A 12,526-nucleotide genomic window follows, 5' to 3' on the forward strand; every position below is an offset into this window, starting at 1 on the left:
CCATCTCATCCTCTGCTGTCCCCTGCTACGCCAGCTTTGACTGTGTGGATCACAAGAAACTGTGGAAAATTCTGAAAGAGATGGGAATACCAGACCACCTGACCTGCCTCCTGAGAAACCTATATGCAGGTCAGGAAGCAACAGTTAGAATGGACATGGAACAACAGACTGGTTCCAAATAGGAAAAGGAGTACGTCAAGGCTGTATATTGTCACCCTGCTTATTTAACTTCTATGCAGAGTACATCATGAGAAACGCTAGGCTGGAAGAAGCACAAGCTGGGATCAAGTTTGCTGGGAGAAATATCAATCACCTCAGATATGCAGATGACACCACCCTTATGGCAGAAAGTGAAGAGGAACTCAAAATCCTCTTGATGAAAATGAAAGTGGAGAGAAAAAAAGTTGGCTTAAAGCTCAACATTCAGAAAACGAAGATCATGGCATCCCATCCCATCACTTCATGGGAAACAGATGGAGAAACAGTGGAAACAGTGTCAGACTTTATTTTTTTGAGCTCCAAAATCACTGCTGATAGTGACTGCAGCCATGAAATTAAAAGACGCTTACTCCTTGGAAGGAAAGTTATGACCAACCTAGACAGCATATTCAAAAGCAGAGACATTACTTTGCCAACAAAGGTCTGTCTAGTCAAGGCTATGGTTTTTCCTGTGGTCATGTATGGATGTGAGAGTTGGACTATGAAAAAAGCTGAGCACCAAAGAATTGATGCTTTTGAACTGTGGTGTTGGAGAAGACTCTTGAGAGTCCCTTGGACTGCAAGGAGATCCAACTAGTCCATTCTAAAGGAGATCAGCCCTGGGATTTCTTTGGAAGGAATGATGCTAAAGCGGAAACTCCAGTACTTTGGCCACCTCATGCAAAGAGTTGACTCACTGGAAAAGACTCTGATGCTGGGAGGCATTGGGGGCAGGAGAAGGGGACAACAGAGGATGAGATGGCTGGATGGCATCACTGACTCAATGGACGTGAGTCTGAGTGAACTCTGGGAGTTGGTGATGGACAGGGAGGCCTGGAGTACTGCAATTCATGGGGTCACGAAGAGTCGGACTCGACTAATCGACTGAACTGAACTGAACTGATATCATTCCACTGTGAGAGGACAATGAGAAGCTTTTGCCTGGTCTACTGAACTTTGTCCTATATGCCTTTTCTATTGATTTTAATCTGTATGCTTTCAATGAATAAACCATGAATATAACAGTTTGCTAAGTTCTATGAGTACTCCCAGTGTATCACTGAACCTGTGGGTGGTAGTAGGTCCCCAGGGAAGCCTGACATGCTGGAGTCCATGGGGTCGCAAAGAGTCAGACACTACTCAGGGACTGAACTGAACTGAAACACACAGTGTTATCTATGTGAATTATTACGTACATCAGAAAGTATTTCAATAAATTCTAATTACATTAAAAAATATTATCAAAGTCTCCTCTGCTGCTGCTGCTGCTAAGTCACTTCAGTCGTGTCCGACTCTGTGCAACCCCATGGATGGCAGCCCGCCAGGCTCCCCTGTCCCTGGGATTCTCCAGGCAAGAACACTGGAGTGGGTTGCCATTTCCTTTTCCAATGCATGCAAGTGAAAAGTGAAAGGGAAGTCGCTCAGTCATGTCTGACTCTAGCGACCCCATGGACTGCAGCCTACCAGACTCCTCCGTCCATGGGATTTTCCAGGCAAAAGTACTGGAGTGGGGTGCCACTGCCTTTTCCTCAACACTGCCCAAAGAAAGTGCCTCAAGCAGCCTGAGCACAAAACATAGAATCCAGAGTAAGGTAAAATCAAAGTACATATCTTATACTAATTCATAAAGGATGCTAAAATACCTGCAAATCTTCCATATTCACTACTAGAATATATCCTAATAGCTATCTATTTGAACTAAACGTATTGTCTTATGTTATGATAAACAATCAATTTTAAATACTGTTTATGCTATTTCAAAATCTGTTTCTTCACAACAGTAAAACTAAAACTCTACCCAGCATTAGCAGGATTTCTAATTAACAAAGTTCTACTAAAACATTCACTAGATTCCTTCTCATTCTGGTATTTTATCTCCAAAGAACCCTTAGAATAACAAAACTGAAAGACTCCTGAGACCAAACAAATTTCAATAATGCTGAAATCAATCCTTCCCCATTAAATTCATTGAGACTCTTTGGAAAGATATGTTCTTAATCTGCAGTATGGTTAAGTGGTATCACGACGGGTTCCTTGAAAGATGGTACATATAAAGCTAGCTCTTCAGAAACTTGCTAACTCTTCAGAAACTAGTAACAAGCAGAGGTCCTTGAAAACAGATATTTATGAAATTTCCTATTAAATGATAAACTGTTTATGGGTCTATTCTACATTATTTATAAAATATTGAGTATCACAAGTTCTCTGAACACAAGATAAGCAGCTTAACTATCCAATCAACATCATATCAAAAATTTTAAGTATCCTGTAATTATGATTGATATTAAGAGAGTTTTAGCACTTGATGCCATCTTGTAAACTGAACTACAATTCTGACCTCAAAACAAACAATTTGATCAAAGTATGACAAAGTCTGTACCACAGATGGCATAAATACAGACAGACAGATAAACTTACACCCAGTCAAATGCGTACCTATATCCCTAACCACCCCATATCACAAATCTCAGCTTATTACCTCTTTAATTTTTTCCCTTTTCTCTCTTAGGTCATTATCTTCCGGGTCTCCACCATGTGTTCCTATAAGGTTTGGTATAGGAACTGCTGGCAGTGGCTTTTTCTCTCTTATCTTCATTTCTTGGACTACCTTATTTTTCTCTGTCTGTATTTCTGCTCGGATTTCCTCTCTTGACTTTTTTAATTTTTCTTTTGCTTCTTCTAGAGCCTTCTCGTGATCAGCTCGAATTTTATTTCTCAAACGTTCTTCTTCTTCCCTGTAAGAAGAGGAGAAAAATAAATACAAAACTTAAAGCTTCCTTCACCAAACCTTGATAGTTGTTTTCTACTCCTGCCATCGAAAAGAAAGAACAACCCATGAGAGAGACTTGGATCTCCCTATACAAGTGAAAGTCTCTCAGTTGTGTCTGACTCTTTGAGACCCCATGAACTATACAGTTGGAGAAGGAAATGGCAACCCACTCCAGTATTTTTGCCTAGAGAATCCTGTGGACAGAGGAGCCTGGTGGGCTGCTGTCAATGGGGTTGCACAGAGTCGGACACGACTGAAGCGACTTAGCATGCATGCATGCATGCATTGGAGAAAAAAATGGCAACCCACTCCAGTACTCTTGACTGGAGAATCCCAGGGACAGAGGAGCCTGGTGGGCTGCTGTCTTTGGGGTCACAGAGAGTCAGACACGACTGAAGCGACTTAGCAGCAGCAGCAGCAACAGCAGAACTATACAGTCCATGGAATTCTCCAGGGCAGAATACTAGAGTGGGTAGCCTTTCCCTTCTCCATGGGATCTTCCGAACTCAGGGATCGAACCCAGGTTTCCTGCATTGCAGGCAGATTTTTTACCAGCTGAGCTATAAGGAAAGCCCAAGAATACTGGAGAGGGTAGCCTATCCTTTCTCCAGCGAATATTCCTGACCCAGGAATCAAACAGGGGTCTCCTGCATTGCAGGCGGATTCTTTACCAACTGAGCTATGAGGGAAGCCCCAAGAGCAGGATAAATATATCTTTGTATGAGAAAGAAAATAAGCCCCAGATGCTGAGCAGCAAACACTTTCCATAGTAGGAAGAGGGAACCTAGTAAGTTACAATTTAAGGGCCAAGTGAAAACAGAGAAAGTAGTAGTCAATAACCTATTAGACACATTGGGGAAAAAAAAAAAGAAAGACCAGTGAAAAACTAGATGGGGGAAGAGAAAATAAAACACAGAATTAAGCTTTGCACAGTGGTAGTATCACAGCCAATTAGGTTTATCCAAGGCGAGATTATTTGTAACTGAAAAAACAGAATTAAGTATCAGAGGGGACCATATAATAAACAACAAGGTCCTATTGTATAGTACAGGGAATTATATTCAGTTGTTGCTGCTGTTCAGTCACCAGGTGGTATCTGACTCTTTGCAACCCAATGGACTGCAGCACACCAGGCCTCCCAATATTCAACACCCTATAATAAACCAAAGTGGAAAAGAATATGAAAAAATACATATGTGTATAACTGAATCACTTTGCTGTACACTGGAAATTAACAGAACACTGTAAATCAACATTACTTCAATTTTTAAAAAATTTTAAATACATAAGATCACTTCATAAACTGATGTGAAAAAGAGACAGGGAGATATAAACATAGGGTCAAAGAGAGATAAGGAAAAAGATAATAAGAGGGCTGGAAATTTCTTATTTGTTGAATATCCATTACGTTGTTGTTGTTTAGTCACTAAGTCATGTCCAACTCTTTGTGACCCCATGGACTGTAGCCCACCAGGCTCCTCTGTCCATGGGATTCTCCAGGCAGGAATGTTGGACTGGTTGCCATTTCCTCCTCAGGTGATCTTCCCAACCCAGGGATCAAACACACGTCTCCTGAACTGGCAGGTGGATTCTTCACCACTGAGCCACCAGGGAAGCCCCATATGCTCCCGAAATTTTTACATTTTGTAAATTCCATAGACCTTATAACACAATGGACAAACTACTGTGGGCATGATCACTTAAAATTTGCTTTAGCCCTTGTTAAAAATACAGATTCCAACTTAGCATGTCTGTATGAGATCCATGAATTTGAATTATAAAGAGTTCCCCTGATGATTCCGGTATGCATACAAGTTCAGAAACCACTACTACAGTAGATACCTACTGGGTTTCTATCGAGCCCTGAGTCTTTGCTCCACCTCCACCACAATCCACATCAGTGAATACAGCAGTGTTAGTTACTATTTTCCAAATCATCCAACGATGACTACTCTAAGGGGTCACCAGAGTTACCGCTCTAGAAATGTAATTCAAACCCTAGACTTACAACGTCGCTAGTGAGAAAGTAAAATGAATGGTACAGCCACTTTGGAAAACTTTAGCAGTTTCTTTAAAAACTAAACATGTAACCATCATAGAATCCTGCAATTCCCTGGGCATTTAACCCAGAGAAATTAAGGCTTATGCTCATATAAAAACCTATACACAAGCCAGTCACAAAAAGAAAAATATCGTTTAATTCCACTTAGGTGAGAGTCTTAGGGTAGGTTAAAATCAGAAAAACAGTGGAACGATGGTTAGGAGAGGCTTGAGGAAAGGAAAAAATGGGAAGTTATTGTTTAATTGATAAGCAGTTTCAGTTCTGCAAGATGAAAAGAATTCTGGAGATGGATGGTGGTGATGGTTACACAGTAATATGAATACATTTAATACCACTGCACTGTACATGTGAAAACAGTTAAGATGGTAAACTTTACGTTATGCGTGTGTGTGTGTGCGCCAAGTCACTTCAGTTGTGTCTGATTCTTTGCAACCCTATGGACTGTAGCCCATCAGGTTCCTCTGTCCATGAGATTCTCTAGGCAAGAATACTGGACTGGGTTGCCATGCCCTCCTCCAGGTTATCTTCCTAACCCAGGATTGAACCTGTATCTCTTATGTCTCCTGCATTAGCAAGGGGGTTCTTTACCACTAATGCCACCTGTGAAGCCCCTATGTTATGCATATTTTACCACAATTTCAAAAATGGGGGAGGATGGAATCCTATACACAAATGTTTATAGCAGCTTTATTTGTAACAGGCAAAAACTGGAAATAACCTTCATGTCTTTCAAAAAGTAAATGGTTAAACAAACCACTGTTTATACTGTGGTACATTCACCCTATGGGAATACTGCTTCTGCTGCTGCTGCTAAGTCACTTCAGTTGTGTCCAACTCTGTGTGACCCCATAGACGGCAGCCCACCAGACTCCCCCGTCCCTGGGATTCTCCAGGCAAGAACACTGGAGTAGCCTGCCATTTCCTTCTCCATTGCATGAAAGTAAAAAGGGAAAGTGAAGTCACTCAGTCGTGTCCGACTATTAGCAACCCCATGGACTGAAGCCTACCACGCTCCTCCATCCATGGGATTTTCCAGGCAAGAGTACTGGAGTGGGTTGCCACCGGAATACTGCTGCTGCTGCTAAGTCACTTCTGTCGTGTCCGACCCTGTGCAACCCCATAGTCGGCAGCCCACCAGGCTCCCCAGTCCCTGGGATTCTCCAGGCAAGAACATTGGAGTGGGTTGCAATTTCCTTCTCCAATGCATTAAAGTGAAAGGTGAAAGTGAAGTCGCTCAGTCATGTCCGACTTTTAGCAACCCCATGGCCTGCAGCCTACCAGGCTCCTCCATCCATGGGATTCTCCAGGCAAGAGTACTGGAGTGGGGTGCCAACTACTCAGCAATAAAAAAAAAAAACTATTCAAACACACAACTTGAATGAATTTCAAAGGTAGTATGTGAATGAAAGAAGCCAGTATCAACAGTTATATTCTATATAATTGCTTTTACATGACATTCTCAAAAAGACAAAAACAGAGGAATAATGAATATATACATTTATATATATATCAGTGGATGACAGGAGTTATGGAAAGGGGAGAGGTTAACTATAAAGGAATAATACAAGACAGTTTTTCTGGATTGTAGCACTGTTACATACCCTAATTTCTGTGCTTACACAAATGTGAACATGTGTTGAAAACCACAGAATTATATATCGAAAAAAAAAAAAAAAAAAACAATTCACAGCCTAGTATTAAAAATAAAATGTTAAACATTTAGAGAAAAATAAAATTGGATAGCTCACTATGAAAAGGGGCTAGTGAGAAAAAACAAGAGAAAAAAGGAGGAATCACAGCAGAGCCAGACAACTGGGAACAAACAAGGTCGTCTGGGTAGCAAGAAAAAAATCCATCTGCAGAAAGACTAGATATAGGAAAAGTATGGCAGAGAAGAAACAAGGTTGGCCCCAGTATGCATCCAAGGATAATTCTGGGCTGATCTGTTCAGGAGACTCAGGCAGATGAGGGCATCAGCAGCAGATAAGCACTGAATGAAATCTTAGATAAGATAGTGATAGTTGCTCCAGCCTGTCTGACTCTTGGGACCTCATGGACTGTAGCCCACCAGGCTCCTCTGTCCATGGGATTTCCCAGGCAGGAATCCTGGAGTGAGTTGCCATTCTCTTTTCCAAAGATAAGATAACTATGGTAAATATGCAGGTACCACCAAACTGCTTTCCAATCCCTCTCCCCCTGCTTACCAACAGAAGACATTGTGCCTAGGCCTAGAGAACATATCCAAGAAGAATCATTTTGCAGTTGGAAAAAGGTACTTGCAGTAAAAGTAATTAAGCAAAAAGTCAGGAGACTAGGATTCTGGTTCCATCTCTGCTCTCAACTCACTCTGTAACCTGACACACGTCACTCAAAAACCTCCAAGACCAGTACTTTCCTCAATAAAGATAGCAAGACAGGTAATACTAACCTAATACATTTGGCAAAAAGTCAAGAAGAACTAAAGGGCCTCTTGATGAAAGTGAAGGAGAGCAAAAAAATTGGCTGAAAGCTCAACGTTCAGAAAACGAAGATCATGGCATCCGGTCCCATCACTTCATGGGAAATAGATGGGGAAACAGTGGAAACAGTGGCTGACTTTATTTTTCTGGGCTCCAAAATCATTGCAGATGGTGATTGCAGCCATGAAATTAAAAGACGCTTACTCCTTGGAAGGAAAGCTATGACCAATCTAGACAGCATATTAAAAAGCAGAGACATTACTTTGTCAACAAAAGTCCGTCTAGTCAAGGCTATGGTTTTTCCAGTAGTCATGTATGGATGTGAGAGTTGGACTATAAAGAAAGCTGAGCACAGAAGAATTGATGCTTTTGAACTGTGGGGTTGGAAAAGATTCTTGAGAGTCCCTTGGACTGCAAGGAGATCCAACAAGTCCATCTTAAAGGGTGTTCATGGGAAGGACTAATGTTGAAGCTGAAACTCCAATACTTTGGCCACCTGATGTGAAGAACTGACTCTTTTGAAAAGACTCTGATGCTGGGAAAGATTGAGGGCAGGAGGGGAAGGGGATGACAGAGGATGAGATGGTTGGATGGCATCACCAACTCAATGGACATGAGTTTGGGTAGACTATGGGAGTTGGTGATGGACAGGGAGGCCTGGCGTGCTACGGTTCATAGGGTCACAAAGAGTCGGAGACAATTGAGCGACTGAACTGAACATTTGGCTAGTGATATCCAAGGTAAGTATAAGGACTTAGTAAATTGTCATTTTCCATACAAATGTAAGCCATTAATTATACCAAATCTTTTCATCTCTGTTTTTGTGTATATATAGTTTTGGGGTTTGCTGTTTATGTGAGGTTTTGATATAGCAATCTATGTATGTAGCACAAGGCTGTTTTAAGTTGCTGGTCTCTTTCCTGCTAAAGAGTTCCTTTAGCATTTTCAGCAAAGGTGATTTTGTTGGTGGTGAGCTACCTCATCTCCTGTTACCTGAAAGTTTTTGATTTCTATATTAAATCTGCATGAGGGCCTTACTGGGTAGAGTATTCTTGATTGTAGGTTCTTCATTTTCATCATTTAAATACATTGAGCCACTTCCTTCTGGCCTGCAGTTTCAGGACAGAAATCGACTGAAAACCTTATGGGAGTTCCTTTGTATGTTGTTGTTTTTCCTTCCTTGCTTTTATTATTTTAAATTTGTCTTTAATTTTTGTCAATGTGATTACTGTGTGTCTCTTGGCATGTTCCTCCTTAGGTTTATCCTACCTGGGACCCTCTGTACCTTCTGAACTTGGGTGATTGTTTCCTTTGAAATGTTGTGCTGTGCTTAGTCACTCAATCATGTACGACTCTTCACAACCCCATGGACTGTAGCCCACCAGGCTCCTCTGTCCATGAGATTTCTATAGGCAAGAATACTGGACTGGGTTGCCTTGCCCTCCTCCAGGGGGTCTTCCCAACCCAGGGATCAAATCCAAGTCTCCCACATTGCAGGCGAATTCTTTACCATCTGAGCCACCAGAGAAGCCCAAGAATACTGGAGTGGGTAGCTTATCTCTTCTCTAGGGGATCTTCCTAACCCAGGAATTGAACCAGGGTCTCCTGCATTGGAGGCAGATTATTTACCAGCTGAGCTACCAGGGAAGACCTTGTTAGGGAAGTGAATTTTCAGCTATTTTGTCTTCAAATATTGTCTCAGATCCTTTCTCTCTCTCCTCTCCTTTTGGGACTCCTATAATGCAAATGCTAGTACATTTAATGTTGTCCCAGAGGTCACTTATACTGTCTTCATTTCTTTTCATTCTTTTTGTTATTCTGTTCCTCAGCAGTGATTTCCAACATTCTGTCTTCCAGGTCAATTATCTGTTCTTCTGCTTAAGTTATTCTACTGTTGAATCCTTCTAGTGTATTTTCCATTTCAATTACTGTATTGTTTATCTCTGTTCGTTCTTTAGTTCTTTTTCAGTTCAGTCCTTCAGTCATGTCCAACTCTGTGACCCCAAGGACTGCAGCACGCCTGGCTTCCCTATCACCAACTCCCAAAGCTTGCTCAAACTCATGTCCATCAAGTCAACGATACCATCCAACTGTCTCATCCTCTGTCATCCCCTTCTCTTCCTGCCTTCAATATTTCCCAGCATCAGGGTCTTATCAAATTAAGTCAATTCGGATCAGGTGACCAAAGTATTAAAGTTTCAGCTTCAGCATCAGTCTCTCAAATGAATATTCAGGACTGATTTCCTTGAGGACTGACTGGTTTGATATCCTTGCAGTCCAAGGGACTCTCAAGAGTCTTCTCCAACACCACAGTTCAAGAGCATCAATTCTTTGGTGCTCAGCTTTCTTTATAGTCCAACTCTCACATCAATACATGACTACTGGAAAAAGCATAGCTTTGACTAGTTTGACTAGATGGACTTTTGTTGGCCAAGTAACGTCTTTGCCTTTTAATATGCTGTCTAGGTTGGTCATAGCTTTTCTTCTAAGGAGCAAGTGTCTTTTAATTTCTTGACTTCAGTCATCATCTGCAGTGATTTTGGAGCCCAAAAAAATAGTCTGTCAGTGTTTCCACTGTCTCCCTATCTATCTGCTAAGTGATGTGACCAAATGCCATGATCTTCATTTTGTGACTGTTGAGTTTTAAGCGAACTTTTTGACTCTCCTCTTTAACTTTCATCAAGAGGCTCTTTAGTTCTTTTCTATTTGCCAAAGGGTAATGTCATCCGCATACCTGAGGTTATTGATATTTCCCCCGGCAATCTTCATTACAGCTTGTGCTTCATCCAGCCCGGCATTTCACATGATGTACTCTGCATATAAATTGAATAAGCAGAGTGACAATATTCTTTTCCCAATTTGGAACCGGTGTCTTCTTCCATATCCAGTTCTAACTGTTGCTTCTTGAACTGCATACAGATTTCTCAGGAGGCAGGTCAGGTGGTCTGGTATTCCCATCTCTTGAAGAATTTTCCACAGTTTGTTGTGATCCACACAGTCAAAGGCTTTGGCGTAGTCAATAAAGCAGATGTTTTTCTGGAACTCTCGTGCTTTTTCAATGATCCAATGGATGTTGGCAATTTGATCTCTGGTTCCTCTTTTCTAAATCCAGCTTGAACATCTGGAAGTTCACGGTTCACATACTTTGAGGCCCAGCTTGGAGAATTTTGAGCATTATTTTGCTAGCGTGTGGGATGAGTGCAATTGTGTGGCAGTTTGAACATTTTTTGGCATAGCCTTTCTTTGGGGTTGGAATAAAAACACCTTTTTTTAGTTCTTGTAGGTCTTTGTTAAACATTTCTTGCATCTTCTCAATCCTTGACTCCATTCTTTGTCCGAGACTGGATCATCTTCCCTATCATTATTCTCAATTTTTTTCCTGAAAGGTTGCCTATCTCCACTTCACTTGGTTGTTTTTCTAGGCTATTATCTTATTCCTTCAACTGGGACATAATCCTCTACCATTACATTTTGTCTTAAGTTTCTGTGATTGTGGTTTTTGTTTCACAAGCTGTAAGACTGTACTTCTCCTTGCTTCTACTGTTTGCCCTCTGGTAGATGAGGCTATCTTGTAGGCTTGTACAAGCTTCCTAATGGGTGGGACTGGTGGTACCCTAGAGCTTGGCCCTATCCCTTTGGTGGGCATGGCTGTGCTAAGTAAAACTTTAATGTGCTTATCTGTTGATGGATGGGGCAGTGTTCCCTCCCTGTTCATTGTGTGTCCTGAGGTGTCCCAGCACTGGAGCCTACAGGCTGTTTAGTGAGGCTAATGGTGGCCTCTAGAGGGGCCACATGAATGAGTAATTCCCAGAACTGCTGCCACCAGTGTATTTGTCCCAGCAATGAGCCACCAGATACCCCTCACCTCTGAGGTGAGGTAGGTCTGGCTCAGTCTTGTATGGAGTCACAGCTTTTTTCCCCTGGGTCCTGGTGCACACAGGACTTTGTGTGTGCCCTCCAAGAGCAGAGTTTCTGTCTCCCTCCCCCCACCCCCTGTCCTGAGGAAGTCTTGCAACTAAACTTCAAAGCCAGATTCTCTAGGGACTCTTCCTCCTGTTGCCAGATACCCCCACACTGGACAGCCTGGCATAGGGCTCAGAACTTTTATTCCAATAGAACTTCTGTGCTGCAATTGTTCTCCAGTTTGTAGGCTGCTCATCCAGTGGGTATGTGATTTGATTTTATCACAATTATGCCCCTCCAACCATCGTACTGTGATTTCTCCTTTGACTTTGGGTGTAGGGTATTTTTTCTGGCAGGTTCCAGAATTGACTTTGTTGATGACTGTTCAGCAGTTAGTTGTGATTCCAGTGTTCCTATAAGGAGTGAGCGCATGTCCTTTCACTCCACCATCTTGAGGTAATCTGTCCTCATTTCAATTTCATTTTCAAGAGGCTCCTCAAATTTTACTTTAGTGCCCAAATTTCTAGATTTTAAATTTCATCAGTTGGATCAAATTTCTAGATGTTTATTTTCACCTGAATGACCTTTTACTTACATCTTTTTAAGATTTTTTTTTTTTTTTGTAACTTTGATATCTTCAACAGATAATCATGGTGAACTTTCATTTGTCTCTTGCTTTTCATCAGTGCCTTATATCTTTCCGTGTAGTAAAGAATTCTGCATTGTCCTAAGACAAGTCTGGCCACTTTATGGGAGGTAATCTGTCTACTTCATACATGTGTCCTTGTTTATTTATGGTGGGTACTGGCCACACCAGCTTTTAGGGTGGGGTTGGCCACATCCAACAGTCTCAGGGTGGGGGCTAGCCATACTAAAAAAAAAAACAAAATAAGTCCAACAAAACAACTTAGGGTGAGGTTCTGCATCATAAAGTATCAGCCAACATGGAGACTAAGTTGCTCATTCATGGAGGCAATCAGTTACTCATTCCTCAAAAACTCTGGACACCAAAGCTCACATGAGCTTACCTGGGTGACAATACACACTGTCACAACTTGATGTCCTGACTTTATAAGAAGAGGACACTAGAAGCTCTACATCTGGAACCTTCCTGGAATATATGCTATGTGCTTC

General features: G+C 41.6%; 1 protein-coding gene across 1 annotated transcript in view; it reads right to left on the reverse strand.

Annotated features, from left to right (window-relative positions):
* MAN1A2 (mannosidase, alpha, class 1A, member 2) overlaps window positions 1–12,526 on the reverse strand; it is a 155,465-nt gene that overhangs the window by 122,523 nt on the left and 20,416 nt on the right. Inside the window, exon 2 of the mRNA XM_010830715.1 lies at window positions 2,678–2,933. Coding sequence (XP_010829017.1) covers window positions 2,678–2,933 — 256 coding nt within the window. The remainder of the gene's footprint in view (window positions 1–2,677; window positions 2,934–12,526) is intronic.

The sequence above is a fragment of the Bison bison genome, unplaced genomic scaffold (genome assembly GCF_000754665.1).
Source record: "Bison bison bison isolate TAMUID 2011002044 unplaced genomic scaffold, Bison_UMD1.0 scf7180017864519, whole genome shotgun sequence".
NCBI classification, from domain to species: Eukaryota; Metazoa; Chordata; class Mammalia; order Artiodactyla; family Bovidae; genus Bison; species Bison bison.